General features: G+C 35.4%; 1 protein-coding gene across 1 annotated transcript in view; it reads left to right on the plus strand.

Moving 5' to 3' along the window:
• Positions 1 to 20,208, plus strand: part of Ggamma30A (guanine nucleotide-binding protein subunit gamma-e) — a 66,131-nt gene that overhangs the window by 20,891 nt on the left and 25,032 nt on the right. The window contains 1 exon segment of the mRNA XM_089256860.1: positions 4,282 to 4,423. Coding sequence (XP_089112986.1) covers positions 4,311 to 4,423 — 113 coding nt within the window. The 5' untranslated portion in view covers positions 4,282 to 4,310.

The raw sequence follows: 20,208 nt of genomic DNA on the forward strand, positions 1-20,208 counted from the left end.
CTTCTTCTGCATAATTCAGAGTCTGTCGCAGTTAGGTTAATGCCAATTATATGAAGAATTTGAGCAGTCGCCCTTGGCGTACCACAGACACTGGATAATAAATGAAACCTCAAAGTGAGGCTTGAGAGCTGTGTTTGATATAGGCAAATAAATTATAAACATTGAAAACATTTTTTCATATTATTTAGCCAGACTTGTCTGCTACGCAGTACATAAATAATATGTATCTATATATATGTATATGCATCAGATTATATATACTGATTTGCGATGGTTGACTAACTGCCTGTGAGAGCCTGCTGGCTATGAGCCACAATAACAACAACAACAATAACAGCAACAGGATGCGAACAACAATCAGAAAAAAGAAAATCACTTGACTTTTCCTAGTTGTCCTTGTCGCTTGCAGAACAACAGAAGAGAGCGGCAGCAAGAGAGAGAGAGAGAGAGGGAGAGACAATGAGAGTGGGTGAGTGGTGCTTGTTTAGGTCTGGAGGATGGGTAGGGTGGGGGTTGCAGTTCTGTTTGCTGGGGCCGTGGGTTTTTGATGGTGTCAAAAACTTGAGCGCCTGTTGACACACACGCGAAGCACTCGAGCTCTACGCCGGGCGTAATGGCAGCGCCAGACTTTACGGAGAGCGGCGGTGGAGCCGCGGGGTAGCGGTGGTTGTGGGAGAAGGCAGTGGTTCGCTGCTTGTAACCGCCAAAAACATTTTGCTAACGATTTATGTCCGTTGCATGTTCCTCGACCGAGAGAAACTGTTAGATAAATTTTAGCTACTTTTTCAGTTGCAGCGCCCACACATCCTTGGCGCCGCCTCCTGCTGCCCGCGCTCTGCCGCCTGCATCCTGCAGCGTGCTGCCCTCCGCCCGATGCCTGCTGCGTGCATCTCTGTACTTAATGGCGCATCCTATTCTTCGGGTCACATGTCAGCCAGACGCCTGCAATGGCTGCAAGCAATTAGTTTAGAATTCTTCAACGCTCAGCTGCGGCTCACTGCGAGCTTAAGAAGGTTAAAGAGGTCTAACGTAGGATTACGAAGTGACTGCAAAATTTATTCGAATTTACCAAACATTAATTAGAGCTTAGCCTTCGTCTCAATAGTTCTCAGAATAGCTAAAAAGGTTTACAGCTGACATTATTGAAGCAATTGGAAGACATTATTGAATTTCCCTTAGTTGTTCTTTATTAGACTTTACTTATTCTCTAAGTAATTCCTAAATTAGTTATGACAAATATTTAAGAATTTTAGGAAAGTTAATAAGGTCTTCAGTGTGATATAAAAATTAGTGCAAAATATTTATAAATTTTCTTTAGTTTTCCTTTGTATTAAATAGATTCTGGCTCTCGTCTCAACAATTCCAAAAATATGTAGTTTTAGATGATATTAAAGCCCCTGCAATATATTTGATGAATATGACTTTCCTTTAGTCTTTCTTATTAATCATTAGACTTTTGCTATGTTCCCAATAATTCCCAAAATAGTTAAAGAGATCTTAATTTTGATATTGAAGCAACTGGAAGACATTGATGAATTTCTCTTAGTTCTTTATTAGACTTTAGTTATCCTCTAAGTAATTCCAAAATTAGCTTTTAAAAAATTCAGAGGTTTTCAGTGGCGAGAGAAACCAGTGCAAAATATTTATGGATTTCCTTTAGTTTTTTTAATATTAAATAGATTCTAGCTCTTGTCTCCATAATTCCAGAAATAGTTTAATAGGTTATTAAAGCCCCTGCAATATATTTGATGAAGTTAGTTTTTCTTCTTAATATTAATTAGACTCTAGCTATCTTCTCAATAACTCCCGAAAGAGTTTTTGACAAGCTGACAATGCTTGTGTTCTTCTTCACTCTGTCAGGCATCAAAGAAATTTTTGTTGAATTCGCTCGGCTAACTGGATAACGGGACAGCTGTTGGCCATGTGGTAACAGGCGAGCTGCAGTAAAACTTTTAATTAAACCAACTTTAAGCTTTTAGTGCTGCTGGTCAGGGCTGTCAACGGACACACACACACACGGACACACACACACACACGGACACATGGGCACAGCAGGCGGGAGCCATGTTTAACACCGAAGTGAGCCGGACCGAGCAGGAGTCGTGGTAGCAAGCCGACATTAAATCTGTTCTCTAACAATAACATTTTCTACCATTAACACTTTGGCCAATGCTTAAAGCAGATGGGATGAAAAAAAAAAAAAAAGAAAAAAAAAAACAGTTGCTAGCTGCTGGCCTAAAGCCAGGCTGGCAGGAGGCGTGAACGAGAGAAGGGGTGCTGCTACAACCGCTGTCAGTTGTCTAGCGAAGCGACAAAAAATGATGTGCATATACATGTCTGTATACGTATATGAAGAGCTGGCCAGCTGGCCAGCTGGCCAGTTGGGCAGTACACGGAAAAGCTGGCCAACTAGCCGGCTCGTCCCTTTTGTATTCACAGTTACACCTACAAAAGCGACAGCTGTGCATCATGGTCCATGACTGCCTCCGCTTCTGCTTGGTGTCAGGTTTTAGTAGGCTTTGTGGACGGGAGGCCGAGCCTCGGCTCACTGGACACAGGAGTCAGCCGCCTCCACCTTTTGTGGCATTTCACATTTGGGGCAGCAACTGCTGCCGCTTGCGGTTCTCAACTGTCTGCCCGCTGTCAGACCCGCAGCAGCACGGCCCCAAGACCCTCAATATTGTTTGCTCGCCCATGTTGCGGCTTTCTATTTGAGTTCGGTATTAGTTCTTCATGACGTGACAGTCGTTAGCTTATTATGAGCTGCGAAATCGCAGCCATTGTTAATATGTTGCATGCGATAAAATTTCTACTTTGCAGCGGGATTTTAAACAGCTCTGTTAAAGCGGGTTTGTGTCTACGCTAAGTGGAACAGAGTCTGTTGTTGCTTACAGAGTGCTGCTGTGTTGTCTAACAGAGCTCTGTTAAGTGCATAGCATGGCAATGTTAAGTTCAAATACAAAATGCGAAGTAAATCAAAATGAACTTGTAAAATAAAAGTTTTATAAATAATATTAAATTATACATTTTTTTGTTGTTATTTTTCATATTTTGTTTCTATTATATTTTTATACATTTTTGGTATTTATATATATTTATTATTATTAATAATTGGGTTCTTAAATTTTTATTTATTTTCTAAATACTATTTTATCTTGTTAATATATACGGCTTTTATTAAAATATCTATTATTAAATTAATTAAATGTAATGGTAAAATATTTTAAATTTTTACGATTTTTTATTCAAGTCAATGTTATCTTATCTTTTCATTTGTGATTAAGCTCCTCAGAGCTAACGTTAGATTCCATTGTACTCAATTAATTTGGCGAGCACAGGCAATAAATACGCTTAGTTAAACAATTCGCAGCAAACAAAAATTAATTGCGCCGCCTCACGCATCATTTTCTCACCGCCCTTATTCACTTTTCGCACCCAGGCACGCGAAACAGAAATTCGAGGCAAGAAGAAGACCATTTGACACGCTGCTCTTATTTATGACAAGGCAAAAAAAAAAAAAAAAATAAATAAATAAAATAAAAGGACAAATTCCGTCTCTACTAAATAAACAAAGCAAAAGATTCATAAATTACAACGCCAAAGCCGGTCAAGCCTGAGAGTGTGTGAGTGTGTGTGAGAGAGAGAGGGAGGGAGAGTGTAGAGTGATAGGCGGAGGGGGAGGGGAGGGCAGAGTGTTGGCCACGCGTGTGGCAGCTGCGTGCTTGGCTCAGCTGTTATGTTTGGCATTTTGCGGTTTTGCTTTTTGGCTAAGCATTTTTTAAGTTTTCGGGCGCGCCCTTTTATTTTTGGCTGCAAAACAAAAAATTTGAGAAAAAAAACAAAAAAAAAATACTCACCGCCCGCATGCGGAGGTAAACAAATGTGTTTGAGCACGCTTAACAGCGACGGCAAACGCGGCTTTATAGCAGCCTTTCAGGCGGCGCTGTTAACGCTCTCTCACGCTCTCGCTTTTACTCTCTCTCTATTGATTTGTTGTGCATAGCCGGCGCATGCGCCAGCTCAGCTCAGCCAGACACCGGCCACACAGGCATACAGGGTGCTTAGCCAAACAAAACAAACGCCAGCGCAACCCCTAAAGCAACTGCCACCATAAACAAACCCCAAGTTGGGAATGCGGCAGGCATGTGCCTGCGTATGTATGAGAGAGAGGGAGAGGGAGAGTAGGAGTGAGAGTGGGCGAGTGAGAGCGGACTGCAGCTTTGCAGCTTTTATAGCATCTGGTAACATTTCGCTCACTGTTGTTCTCTGTTGGCTTTGCAGGGGTGGTATGTGGATAAATTTTAGCCGCCATGGATCCCAGTGCTCTACAAAACATGGATCGGGACGCATTAAAGAAGCAAATCGAGAATATGAAATATCAGGCCTCCATGGAGCGCTGGCCGTTATCTAAAAGCATTGCTGAGTGAGTAGCCTCAATTCAATAATATTTAATAATAACACACAATTAGCTGTTGACAAAAGTGTTTACCCTCAAAACAAACAAGTGCTAAAGTTAACTAAATAAAAAAATAAAATACAAAAGAGGAAAAAAAAATACGAATTTCTTTCACACTGTCTGCCACAAATTTTACGCGTGTGCTAAATATGTGAGAGTGTATGTCGATGCTTGTGTGTGCGTGTGTGTGTGTCTGTCTGTGTCTGTGTCTCTTGTGAGTTTAACAAAAATCGAGCTCAAGCTTGTCTAGACGCGCGTCCCAGGCAGCAGTTAGTTGCCATTGCTGCTATTCCTGCTCCTGCTGCTGCTGCCGCTGCTACTTCCTCCCAGTTGACACAGTGCTAGCGTTAAATATTCATACACGTGCCTTGCCCGCAGACTCGAGACGGTGGGGCAACACCTGAGCTGAGTGCTCGTCCGGCAGCTGTGTTGTTTGTTGTTGCTAAATATTTACATAAATATAAAGTTGTTGTTGTTGTTGCTGCTGTTGTCGCTGTGGCTGTGGCTGCTGCTGTGCTCCATGCACCACAAGCTACAGTTACTTTCCTCTGCAGCTACTTATACATATATATATGCATAGGTTTGAGTGTGTGTGCGTGCAGACAGCGACTAGACGAAATTCCAAAATTATGAACATTTTTGCAGAGCGCAAATTTTCATAACTCACTGTCAAAACGGAATTGAACTGCTTCAACACGTTGGCTAAATTGGCTTGGAAGCAATTGATAAACTCCGTTTTAGGAAGATATATGTAGGTATATTTCGGTATATCAGCTGCAGATACGTGATAAATATATACATATATGTCTCTCTATATATGTAAATTCTCTATAAAAAAAAATAGCTGAATAAGGAACGTTTGCTAATGGGATTTGTTTCATAGAGCATAACGAGGATATTTACATACATATATATTTCTTGATTTATTGAATAACATAATATATTTTTTTTGATTTTGTATTCATTCATTATATATTTATTTATTATTATTTTTATTTACTTGTTTATATACTTATTGCAATATTTATTTATTTTTAAATGTCATATTTCATTTAATTTTATTTACTCAAAATGAGAATATTTTTATATATATATTTCTTGATTTATTTAAGTGTATATTTATCATAATTTATTTATTTCATTTTGTATTAATCCATTAATTTATTTATTTATTTATTATTATTTTTATTGCTTGCTTACATATTTATTGCAATGTTGATTTACTTTTTAACTTCATTTTTCATTTATTTTTATTTATTTATTACTTGTTAATTTATACTTTAAAAAGGTTTTTAAATTCTTACTGCTTTATTTATATTTATTATATTTTCTTTAATACTTATTCGTTATTAACTAATTTATTATTTATTATTCTTTAATTATTTTCTTTTTTTTTTTTTTTGTTGTATATTTATTGTTTTACCTAATCATTTATTTATTTTCATTTGCTATGGATTCACTTTAAAAAACTATAAATTCTTCCATTCATGAATCAATATTGAATGGTATATATAGCTTTACACAATCATTTTTAAAACTTCAAGTGCATCGATTCTATTTCATTAGCAATGTTACATAATGAGCCTTTCTAAAATGTTCACTAGCAGTTCAGTATTGGTGTTCAATTCCAATTCTCAGCTCTGCTCTATTCCATTACCATTTACAGGGTATCTGATGATATGCTGCAGACTCGAGGCGTTGAGCCATCAAGCTTTTTTGTGCAGCTTTAAGCCAATACAAACAAATTTAAGGCACAATATGTTCACATTATTGTTCACCTTTAGTTTTCACACTTTGGTCGAAACGCGAGCAAGCAATTTTAGTCGTCGTGCTGTCAGACTCTATATACATATCATAGTATTGAAATATGAAATCGTTCAGCTTTAGTGCTCAAACGATAATTAATTGTAATTCGAGCCGCGAGCATCGGCTTAGCACGATCTTGCGAACTCGCCAAGAGAGCGAGAGAAACACGTGAGGAATATAGAGAGAAACTAGAACGAATCGCAGACTCTTTACAAATATAAATCTCAGGCAAAGTTAAAATGATTGCCCCCCGGAATATATATAATTGATGTTTTTTTAAATTATCTGAACTCAAATTTAACTCAATGATTTAACATTTTTAAAGAGCTCTGGGCAAAACAAGAGAAAGTCAAATTGTGCTAACTGCCCAATAATCTGCATACTCGTAAACAGAGATAAAAGACTTATTGATTTCAATACATTGCTCAATTCGCAAGAGTCTAAAACCAAAAACTGTTTTTGTTTTTAAATCTTACGACTCGAGACTTTCTTGGTTTTTATTATTCAAGTCCACAAGTCTAAGGTGAATATCCTACTTATATATGGTTTCAGTAAACCCCAACTCTGACTCGCTCTTCACAAATTAGCACGCTAACAGATGGCAGCAGTAAAAGTTACGGCTGAGAGTTTCCGTTTCAGTTCAACGTTCCTCCTCTGCCCTCTAAATATATCCTAATACAATCGAGATTCTTTTAGTTTTGTTTTTGCTAATTTGAAAAAATTTGTGAAATGGCATTTTCATGGGGCGCAACAGCTAAACGCCGCACATAAATCACAACAAATGCGACAGTCTCTCCCTCTTGCCCTCTCCCTCTCTCCCTCTCTCCCTCTCTCTTTCGCCAACTTTTAAATATGGCTGAGCCGCAATCTAAACAGCATTTGGTTTGCTGGCCAACAACTGTTGTTGGCCAATTGTGACTGCGATTGCCGTCAGAGTCCCGTTTCAAATGAAACTCACGCTGTCAAGGCATTTGGCTAAGCATTTAGTCCGCTTTCGGCTAATTATGAATAATTAATTGCTCGCATTTCGGCAATCCAATACTGTGCGGCCCTTGCGGCTCTCGCATAACTAAAGTGAGCTGCCGCCTTGCGTCGCTTGGCGTTAATTATTTGAAAACATTTCATGTAACACCTTCGTTTTGGTCTCAGCTGCTCTTCCATTCGCCTAGTGCAAACGCGGCTTACCAATTAGCGAGAATCCCAGCTGAGTGCCGCCGCCTCTCTCTGCTCTCTCGCTGCCTCACATAGAGTTTCAGTCTTAGTGCCAGCTGCTGCTGCTGCTGCTGCTGCTGTTGCAGGTGTTAATTGCTAAAAGCAAATCTATTTATCATAATTACGTTGATAAACACGAGCTCGACTTTGTGCGCTCACCTTTATGTCACTGTCACGAACTTGGAATCCATTTAAAAGCACAGATTTAGTTACCGATTATGTTCCCTTCTCTCTCTCTCTCTCTTCTGTCACTCTCTCAATTCAGTTTAATTTTAATTTGTTACGTTTATATCAAGCATTAAAAGGCTTTTCTTGATTGGCTGTGCTGGAATTCCTAATTTGGGTCCGCCATAAATTTAAAATAGATTTTGTAAATGAAAATTTAGATAGCATTTAATCTGTGTCTTTCACATTTTCTCTTCCCCTATTAACAACAATTTTCGTTGTGCCAAAATTGAGTAAAAATCTCAAATGCCTTTAGTGTTAGTATTAATCATTGTTCTCGTTCTCGTTCTCATTCTTAATGTTAAGCTGTACATATATGTTCTGTATATTACATGTTGGCGAGGCAAGACCACATCGTGTTCTCGCTTTAAAATTTAATAGAGTGGAAGTATTTTTCTTTTATTTATTTATTAGGATGCAGCGCATTTATATTATATTATAATTATATTATATTATATTATATTATACTATATTATATTATATTATATTATATTATATTATATTATAATATATTATATTATATTATATTATATTATATTATATTATATTATATTATATTATTATTTTTTTTTTTATTATTTTATAATATATTATATAAAGTTATATTCAGGAAAATTTGAGGACTTGTCTCTTCTATAAAAGAGGCAGTTTAACGTTTCTTGTAAACTTAAAGAAATATATTTCATGTATTTATATATTCTCCAAATCTCTGCTAGTCTCATTGTAAAATATTTATATGTATAAAAGAAATAAATAGAACCGTTTTGCACTATATTATTGCTGTCATACCCAATAAGACCTAATAGTTTACAACTGCACAAAAAACACGAATAAATTATAATAAATTAAGTTACATATAAACAAAATTAATTGCGGATAAAATGTTTTAAATGCTTAAATGTTTGATTTATGTGTAAAGTAAAATTTGTTAGTAATAATATCAGAATAATTAACTCCTCATTTGTTGAATTTAAGACTCGAACGGTCTTATGCACTTGAAATTAACTGAATCTTATGAATTGAACATAAGAATCTTAAAACAATTTATTATCATGCACATTCTCTACGCACATGTGCTTAAATTTGTCTCTTATTTCTGCATTTTAAGCCGTAGTCCAGACTCATTTTTCAGTCTTACCCTTCCAAGGGAAATTATTATTACATAGGATTATTCGGATTACTTAAACAAGTGCCCATGCTTGAATTTATTATTATTGTCAAATAGTAGCAATTGTAATTTCTTAAATCTACAGACCAGCCTTTCAAATAGAATTATGTTATTATTGCAGCTAGCAAATATTCCACATTTTACATTTGCAGTGAGCCATTGAAATATCATTCTCTTGCTTAAATTCTCAATGCAAACTAATATTTATTTAATATTGAACAATTGACAAACTTAATTTTTCTCTGTTTGATTTGTGTTGGCAAAGTTACGTGAATATTTCATTGAATAATATTTATCAACTATAAACAATTGGTGTTTTTTTTTTTTATTATTCTGTCTTGTTGAAATGTGACAAAGACTTCTCCCTCAAAAAAAAAATAAATAACATAAAATAAAGAACAACCAACTGAAAAGTCAAACAAAGAATTCTCAACTGCAAACATGAAGAGGAAAAACAGTTTCTGTTATATTCTATAAGGGTATTTGCTTGGTTTTCGATAATCGATGTAAGCCAAACTCAAATACGTATACTGAAACTTTTAACTGAATTGACAGCCAAACATGAACAACAACAACAACAACATTAAATGAACAGCAAATAACCAGAGCAAATTGGTAGAAAAAAGCATGACAAATGCAATTTTGTCAAACGATTTGTATTTGATGTTCGTAGCACTTAGCGCAAGCATCAATCCAATATCCGAATACATCAAACATTTGTCACTCAATCAGCAACACACACACACACACACACACAACACCACACACACACACACACACACACACACACACACACACACACACACACACACACACACACACACACACGCACACACACAGAGATCTAAACAGTGGTCAACTTTACAAAATCAAAGTCAATTAAATTTAGAGAGGCGAAATCGAAGCATATGATTGATGGACAAATTGCACAGACTCTGGCCAACACAAATGAGGGCTGTGCGTGTGTTTGTGTGTGTGTCTGAGTGTGGTTGGCATCTCGTTAAGTGCAGCAAACACCGCACATTACGTCGATTCAGTGCAGCCGAGCGGCAGCCAAACACGCACCAAATGGAAACGAAATGGAACCCAATCCTTGGTCGTATCACCGGCCCCACTTTAGCTGCCATTCTGATTGATTGACACCCAGTAATGTGGCTATAACCACACACCGCACTGCGTGACAGCTCCTGCAACGCACGTCTAATGGCAGCCCGCGCGAGCAGATCTGCGAGTGGCAACAGAATGTTGCATAGCGCCAGCCGCCCACATATCCAACGGCCCCGCCCATACATATATCACACAAACTACCCCTCGGCTCGTAGCTGCTACATTTCACCTTAATGATAAGTCCAAGCTTTTGTGGTTGGCTTTGTTTTAGCTATTACGCTAAACTTTTGCCGACGCCGTCTTCGCCTCCATCGTCTCCATCGCCTTGGCCATCGGAAAGTTTTCCTTGGACTCGTCCAGGTGGGACTAGAAAGTTGTTTACGTGGAAGCCCCTCATAAAATCTAAATGCGCCCGCAAAACTCTTGGCTCAAGTCTCGCTCTCGGCTCGCTGCATACCTGGCGAGGGTGGCCCAAGGGGCGCTGATGCGGGCCGGGTGGCATCATGTGGAATGCGGAGTATGGACTCTGCTCCCCCCTCTCTCTCTCTCTCCCTCCATGTGCATATAAATCTGTTGTGCATTTTAATTCACCATCAACAACAAGTGCAAATTTATTTTCGGTGCTGCATAAATAAGGCGAGTCACAAACTATAACAGGCAGCTGCTTACACAAGTCTTAAGTTGATCAAACGGCAAATGCCCTGGAGATTGGGGAGACAGAGGTGAGAGTGCTTTTAGAGAAGTTGTTGTCCCTCTTGAAAGTGTTTCGAAATGGTGAATTGAGTTTGTGAGTTAGTAGAGGAATCTTTAATGAAGATAATAGAACATAAATTGATTATCTTAACCAAAGAAAATATAATTTTCAGCATTCAATATCTACGATATTTTAAAATTGAAATGTCTAACAGATTAAGATAACTGAGATTTACAGTTTTCAGTTTACCACTCTTTTCATATGGTCAATTGATAAACTTATTCATCAAATTAAAAAAATAAATAAATAAACCAGAGAAAAAGATATATTCATACATATATTTTTTGAAGTCTGTAGTTTATTTTTGTTTTTTGTCTTTATATTTTTTTGACCCGTGTAATATCCAAGCGAATGTATAAAAATATAAATTGTGTAAAAATATATTACCTAAAAATTTCAATAATAATTTAATTTAATTAATTGCTTAACATTTGTAAGACTGTAGGAATAAAAATAAAAAAAAAAAACATATATGGCGACTTCAATTTGAATAAAAGTTGTATTAAATACATATAATATAATAATACAAAAAAATATAATAAAATAAAAAAATAAATATAACATCAAAATAAAATAATATACAAATAATAATAATAATGTGAAATAAAATAAATGTATAATGAGATATAAAAAATATATATTTTAAATATAAAATATAAAAACATAATAAACAAAGAAATATATCATAAAATTAACTAAAAAATCATAAATGAATACAAATAATAAATTAATTAAAATTAATATATATTTAAAACAAAATAGAAAGTAAATGATGATAAGAAAATATTATATTAATTGAAATATTCCATTTAAAATATTGTTTGGTTTGTAGATGTGCTTCAGCTATAACTAAAATATATATTTTTATATTTTTATACAATTAGTTGGCTATCCCCAACAGCTCGGCCATTCAATACAGGGTATAATTTATGTGAATTTAGCATTTCGAGCAGAAAATTGTGTTACTTGTGTAGTCACAGTGCCGCAGAGGAAGGAAATGCGAATGCGAATTGGGCAAAGGGGGGGCGCGAGTCGAGGGCGAGGATAAGCATTTTTGGCATTTCATTTTTCATGTATGCCTGCCTGCTGGATTTTACTTGGCTTTGCTGTTGCCTTTGCCTTTGCCTTTGCTTTTGCTCTCATATTTTTACGACATTTCATATACATGCATATACAACAACAACAACAACAAAACCGACTGCAGTTTATGGTTTCTGTTGTCGCTTTTGTTGCGGTTTATTGTGGTTATAAATTGGGAAATGCGAGAGCTACAGCCAGCCACAGCGCGGATGCATTCCCGAAAGCTGTGCAGGAGGCGGAGGCAGAGGTCAGCGTAAGCTGTGTGCAGTTCCTTTAATGCGCTTAAGATATGTGTACATATATATATAAAATAATATATACATATACGAATATTGCATTAAGCATTAAATTAAACCATTCAATGCCCTTTCGGCTGCCTCAATAAAATCAGAGCGATTCATTCCCTTTACTCTTATACCTGCATCCTCCGCGCCTGCCATAAATATTTGAATACTTCCATTTGATGTGCACGATGAAAGAAATATGATTATTGATATATTAAGTGCAAGCAATAAACCCAAAGTTTAAGGCTTTTTGATTTGTGTCTTGGCTGCTTGGGGATTGAGATTGAAATTGAGATTCTTTCGATTGCTATTTTTTATTAACATGAATATTAAATTTATATACAATTTAATATAATTTAATATTCATAGCGACCAGTCATAATAATGGGTGCGCAAATATATATATTTAATTTCGTTTTTTATAATAATTCACACGCTTCGATATAATTTCAATATTTACGGAAGCTAATTAGGTCAAAATGTTTTCTATGGCAGTTATTAAAGTGTAATTAACAAAATGTATTTAATTATTATTGATTTACGCTCACGCATTTTGATGCTGGTTCATTAATTGCAAAGGGTGTATGGTACTTGCATATATGAATGGAATCAAATATTCGAAATTTAATATATATGTTTTATTTATTATTTTTAGGTATTATTTTATTTTTTCATAAAACTTATTTTTTATATATTTAACTTATAGATTATAATGCCAATTATTTAGAGCTACTCAATTTAAATGTAAAATATATATAAATATATATTTAGATAATTAGACTATATATAAATTTTCCTCCTATATAGAAATACCTCTAAATATTACCTTAAATTTGTGCCAAATGAATTCATGTTATAGCCATAGGCGAGCATAGGGCACTCTATTACGCCCGACTGTCATTTCCCTTTGCTTGTCAAAACGCACCAACAAATTACTCTGCGGTGAAGTAAGCGATAAATGATGACAGATATTATATTAAGTGCTGGCAGTTTGAACAGCATTTCATTTGGCAGGCCAAAACTTATGAATTGCTGACGCTCATGACTTTAATAGCTTTTAAACTTGTTAGAGAAAGTCAATACAGTCAAGCTAACTGGAATTTAATTAAATGAAGTGTTTTGAAGTCAAGTTAACGAGAGAGTAAAATGAACTGGAAAATAACTAGTGATAAAACAAAGCAATACATTTGGACTGGGTGGGTAATAATTGTATTAAATTGGTATTTCAAATAGGTAAATTATGTATAATAAAATTAAATGGCATGAAAATAGTAGGAATTGAAATTGCAATAATAAAACGAGAGCAAGTAATACCTTTTCAGTCTGGCATAGTTCACTGCGGAATACTTTTTCGCAATCTAAACTCTACCAGATTCAGTTTGCTGTTTGCCACGCCCCCATTGGCAGATTTATTTATATGGTCATTTTTATCGATAAATTTTGACTTTATAGCTGCAAGACTGTAGATAAGACAGTCAGTCCGATTGACCAGGCCCCCCAAAGGCATAAATATATGCGCTATATTTTATCAACACGAGCATATATGGTATATTCCAAATTTCAACTCTTCAGCACTTTTTCGGAGATGCCGGGAAACGCATTACTCATTTATCGCGCCGTGAGTGGGCGTATCGGCAAAATCTGTAATCTTATAATACGTGGCTATAGCTGGTATATATTCTAAATTTGTATTCACTAGCTTCAATGATTTGCTTTTATACGAACAGACGAATGGATAGTAAGGGGGATATTCAACAAAATCACTTTCGTGAATGGGTATACGAATAGTTAGCGAAATTTTGATTTTTTCTGGCTTTGGGTTCAGATCGGACGTCATTTAAACACGTATAAAAACTTCTCTTCATCATATCAAGCGTAAGGTAAAATTTTGCAAAATCTCTGGCTTCATCATGCCATTTAACACCTAGAGTCTACGACTGATTAATGTAGTCTCTCCCAAATTTCAAATGAATTCGAAACTTTAAGCCTTGGCTGGCTTTACTTGTTAGCGCAAAGTCTAAGCTGCTTGTTTCCTAAATTGGTTTGCTTTAAAGCTGTGCACAAAACTGGCTTCGACTGCCATTTTCATGACGGTGCACTTTAAGGGCTGTGAGTCAGCTATTTTTCGGCCAGGGCTACTTCACATACATATATGTAGCTATAGCTATAGCTGGACCACATTTAATAAGTGCAGCTGCTGTGTTGCTTTGTTTCAATTGTGTGTGTGCGTGTGTGAGTGTGTGTGTTTGCGTGTGTTTTGGTCAACTAAAGACGCCAAAAGTCGAAATTGCGCCAAGAGCTGTAGTTGCCATTGTTGCGGTACATTAAGCACACGCGCCAACACACACACACACACACACACACACACACACATACAGCTGCTGACAGTGTGTAAAATCTATAGTGAACTTTTTGGGCGTCTGCAGTGAAGCGTGCAAGTCTCTCTCTCACTCAGACGCTCCCTCTCTCTCCCTCTCTCTCGCTCTCTGGGGAATGCAATGGAGGTCAGCTAATTGACGTTGTCATGCTGTGTTGCAGGGCGTGGCAGCTTTAAATGGCTTGTCTAACGGTATCGCGAATAGCGGCTAAACTTTAAAACGCCAGCGCCCTCAACATGCAAATTAATTGGAACAGTTCACAATGCCAACGGAAGGATATGGAAATTGTTTGTGTTCCTTGTTACTTGTCTGGCTTTTGTTTGCGCTGCTGCTGAAAGGGAGAACGCAAGGGCGGGGGAGAGAGTGGGGACAGAGTGGGTGAGCTTGAGCAGCAACTGGGCATGGCCAGTGAATGGGATTAGCGGTTTATTCAATTTAATTTAAATGCTAAACATTTTATAAACCGCTGACTTTGTGCCAAAGGTCGAGCGTGAAGCGCAAAGCATTTCAAAAGATTGTTCAGCTGCTTCTGAAGTCTCCAACTGGCTGGGGTTGTGGCTGAAGTCGAGCTACTTTCTGTTAGCATTGTGTAAAGTTTTTGTTGAACAATAATTGAATTCTTTGATTGGCAATGCGTCGATTGTATAATAGCTTGATTGCAAAGTCTTTGAGTTTAGTCAGAGCTAAATAAAGATGGGAATTGCACATAACAGGAATATTTACTTTGATTGAAGCCTAGCAAATACTTTAATGGGCCTATATTGAAGGAAATGTTTAAAATTGCTATTTGATGCTCACATTTATCTTTGGTTTTTTTTTTCTTTTCTATTTTTTTTTTTTTTTAACTTTATTTCACAATTGAAACTTTTTGTGGCTTTTACAGATGCTCAAAAATTGTAGGTGAAATAGAAATGAATGTATGTAAAAGAAGCTTAGAATAATGGCAATACAAGTTCTGCATAGAGTTTCGGATCGTAATTTTTTACAAAATTTAAATATATTCATTTAATAGATAAACAATCGAATAATTTTATTATGTTATTTCCGTAATAAATGATATTATTTAAATACATATATTAGTTAAATATTTCAATTTATTTCACAATTTAATTATGCTTATTTAAAAGTTTAATTTAATATGTAATTATGTACTTTATTTAGTATTCTCATTTATAATTGAATTTATATATATTTATTTCATATTTATTTTATTTTTTTATTTTCAATTTTTTATATGATTAAAATAAATTTAAGTATTAGTATTTTTATTTTATATTAATTTATTTATTATTCAAATAGTTAAAATATTTAAAGATATTTATTTAAAATTTAATTTAATTTAAATTGATCATTTTAATATATATGTAGTGAATATATAATTTAAATATATTTAAAATTCAATATTTTCATTTATTATATAATTTAAATATACCTATTTAATGTTTCAATTTATTATATAATTTAAGCATATTTATTAAACTTATTTATTCGCCTCATTAAACTAAAACTTTTTCAGCTTTAAGAACTGCATAGTGCAAATGTAAAGTTTTGCCAAGCTCAGCTAATGGAAATCGTAATTCAAAACTTTTCTAAAGGTGCAAAGCTTGCAATATTACAACAACAACAAAAAATAGACATCATTAATAATAAGCTGAAACACAAAGAAAAATTTCTAGTCTGATGAAAGTAATTTCTATAGCTGGAAAATCGAGCTGAATGGGGCCTAGGGAATGGCGCATGGGGCATGGGAGCTCTCGACTGGCGACTGGCGACTGGCGACTGGTGTATTAACAAGTTGCCAGGGCAAATAAATTACTCGCGGCATATGACAAACACCTGCTGATTGCTTTGCAGCACACCTTTACTTTGCTCACCCTCTCTCCGTTCCACTCTCTTTGTCTCTGCCCCTTCTTGCGCTCGCCTGCAGCTTTTAGTGGGCGCCTCGTCAGCTATTTATGAGCGCTCTTCGCTTTTCGCATTTTATTTTTTATTTTTTTTGCATACAGTGCGGCACTGGCTCAACATTTTCTTTTCTTTTCTTGTTGCTGTTGTTGCTGTTGTTGTTGACACTTTTAATGTTGATTAATGGCAGCACAACAAAGTATGCCATAAAACATGCCGCACATATAAATGAATTGTAATGGCAATGCCAGAGCCGGAGCCAATTCAAGTTGTGGGCGAAGCAGAATGCTTCCTGCCTCTAAGAAATAGACATGCTTGCAGTTCTCCTGCTCTACACACACATACTTACACATACATACACACACTCATGTAGATAACTTTTGCTTATCTGTTGCCCAGACACATTAATCTCTGCCCTGCACGTTCCTGCACATCAAGTATGAGTTATGACGGCTCTGTCCTAATGGCGTCCTGGACATTTTGCTATTGTGGAAATGTATTTGTATCGACGCTGAGTTACTGATTTCATTAAAAACATTTATCTTCCATAATCGACAGACTGGGAATTGTTCGAGTTGTTACAGGTCTTGCAGCCATTGATTATGATTATATATGATTATGGTATATAAATTATATATATCTGGACTTTCGTATTTAAGCGCCGCATTGCTATTTCCATTGGTGACTTTTCTGTAGCTTTAAATATATTTTATTATTGCATACAAATTGCATTTAATATAATCATTTAAATTGTTAAACATTACATATGCAATTGTAAATTAAATATATGTAAACCCTTTTGAGTAAAAGACACCTATAAAAATTTCCACAAAGTTTTTTACAACTTGCATTAAATTTTAATTAAATTATTGGCTAAATAAATATAAAATATTTTATTGAATAGCAAATTTAATAGTAAATGTTCATAATTAATAAAAACAACAAAAAAATGTATTTTTTTTTTTTAAATATATTAATTATGAATATTTAATAAAGCAACAAAGAAAAAGTTTTTTATTATTATTTTTTTTTTTTTTTTTAATTTATTAATTCAGAATATTTAATATTCTACAAAGTAAATTTTAATGTACTTTGGAAGAAAAAAGCTTTCTTTGTTGTTTTTATGAATTATGTAAGTATTCATGTAATTGATTTTATTAAATAAAATTTATTTTATTTAGTATTCAATAATTTAATTAAAATTTAATATAATTTTTAAATCAATTTCTCTCACTTAAAAGAAAGATAAGCAAAATAATATTATAAAGTTAAATTTAAATGAAATAAAAAATTTCTTCTTTTCTTTTTTGCTAAGCAAAATTCAGCTCAATTGATTTTCTTTCTGCTATTCCCCAATAACGAGAAGAAGAAGAAGCAAAATATAAATTCGCTCGAGTTAATTGGTTCGCTTTCATTGCATTTGTTATCTTATCTGTGGCCGTCTCGAGCATGCTCGGACTGGAAAGGCCAATTAAGTGGTTGTCTATTAGACAATGCCACGCCCAAGATCCAGTGCAGCGTCTGCCGTAGCGGCCACGCCCCAGCACGCTGCAATTACGCCCAGTTCAGGGCTCACAGCCGAGGCGAAGTGCATCGTCGCCTGGTCTATTAGTTGAATGATTGAGCAATTGGCTCGAGGGTTTCGCTAGCCAAGCAGCCGGGCTGACGAAGAAGGCGAACCCAAAGGAGAAGACCATGAAGACGAAGATGAAGATGAAGCTGAAGCTGAAGCTGAAGAGTAGCTGAAGATGCCACGTAACTAACTGCTTGAAGTGCTTAGAGCAAAAACTATTAAGATGGCACCATAATTCAGCCAGCAAACGCTCTTTAATTGTTAAGAGCGCGAGGGCGAGAGAGAGAGAGAGAGAGAGAGAGAGAAAGAGAGTGATGAGTGAAAGGGAAAGACAAAGTGTCGACATTATGTGCTATAAGTATTCGCTCATTAGACTCTCTGATGCTTTCATGTTTATGACGTCATTTATTTAAACATATAAGATATACAAGCTTTTTTTTGTTTTTGGGGTCTATAATAAAATCGAGAGCTGAGAGCATTTTAATTATATGTTAATTGAAGAGGTCCTTAATGCCAGCGCATGTGAGATTAAATATCAGTTAATTAGCTGATGGATTTCCTCTCTCCCGCTCCCTCTCTCTCTCTCTCGTTCTCTCTCTCTCTCTCTCTCACTCTCTCTCTCTTTCTCTCTGTCTGTGCTTTTGACATGGTCAATATTGCATGTGGTTAATTAAAAAGTTATGATTGCCATCTGTTTGGCTTAGCTGCAGCTTAGCCCGACAACAAGAGGTTAAATTCATGTTATTAAAGAAATCGAGTGCTATAAATCTGCTCTAATTGGCTCTCTATATATGTATGTATGTATGTATGCTGGAAGAGCTGCTCTGTGGGTCGCCACATGAGAGTCTTATGTCTGCTTGAACAACTTCTGTGACTTTATTATTTGTCCGACATTTCGGATTATAGATGTGCTCAGGCGCGTGTGCATAAAGCTAATTGAATGGCAAAAACTTAATTGCAAGTCACATAAATTCAGATGAAATGTGGAGCATAAGCATGAGGCGACATAAAATTAGCACAAGGCATTCAGTTTAATTGGATGTTCTTACTAATTATTAAACCCAAAGAAATTGCGGCTGTTTAGCGAAAGCTGAGCTGGAAAAGTTTGGAAATAATTCTAGTGGTAAATTACATTGATTCAGAATTTTTGTGTTGTCGATAGTTTAGTTTACACATTTTATTTTATTTTAGTTATTTTTTTTTAATATTTACAGATTTTTTAGACACATTTTTAATGAGTTATCAGGAACAATTTGAATAAGTTTTGTAAGGCTATGGAATATTTTTGTGCTATTAGATTGACCGATTGGCTAGAATATAATATAAATACATTTTATTAAATCAAAGAAAAACACAATTTAGTTGATGTTGATAATAATAATAATTGTTTATGGTTGAAATAGATTTGTGGACATCACTTTTTGAATAGCTTATCTCTCAAAAGGTTGCCGTCGCTGTCAAAAGGTATAGGGCTGCCAGATAGGCCGAGCGTATATGGACAAATGTATAGATAGCTCTTACGTTGATGCAGCTCGATCAAGATCTCATATTTTGCAAATTTTCATAGCTGGAAATTAAGCTAAGTGTTACTTTTGCCGATAACTATATTGCAGAAGCTGTGCAAGTTTTCGATAACATTAAGTTGTCGATATGTGTACTCGTATATGTATGTCACTTCATCATAAATCCATTCACGCCTCGCGAATGGGTTAACTAATACTTCAAATGTCCGATCATTGTCATAGGAATGTACTTAAATACCAATTTTATTGCTATAGCATTTTGTTATCTAACCTAATGCTACATTCCCTCTCAAACGGGGCTGTTAACACAGATATAGTTATTTTACTGACACTAAACTACAAATTCTCAAGGGTATATATGTCGCGCTAAATAAATATTAATTCTTTTCATAAGCCCCATTTATGTGACATAGTTAAGCCATATATTAAATAACTTATTTATTCAACTCATAATTTACAACATTTTATTGCATTGCTTTTATTTGTTTCATTATTTTGCTTGAGCTGGCATTTGGTGGCGCTTCTGTTGTTGCGTTCGCTTGGTTAATAAAAGCCAAGAATTATGGCCACATGCGTGTTAAGTAATAAAAAAGTGTGTGTGAGAGAGAGAGGGGTGGGGAATGTGTGCGCGAGTGAGAGAGGTCACAGAAATTGCCTTGGGGAAAAACTGCGACATTTTGGCGTTTCAATTTTTTTATAGCGATTACTCGCAGTTTTTCATTGACATATGAGAGAAATGG

Source organism: Drosophila navojoa, chromosome 3 (assembly GCF_054131105.1).
Source record: "Drosophila navojoa isolate 15081-1374.11 chromosome 3, UAZ_NAV_1.0, whole genome shotgun sequence".
NCBI classification, from domain to species: Eukaryota; Metazoa; Arthropoda; class Insecta; order Diptera; family Drosophilidae; genus Drosophila; species Drosophila navojoa.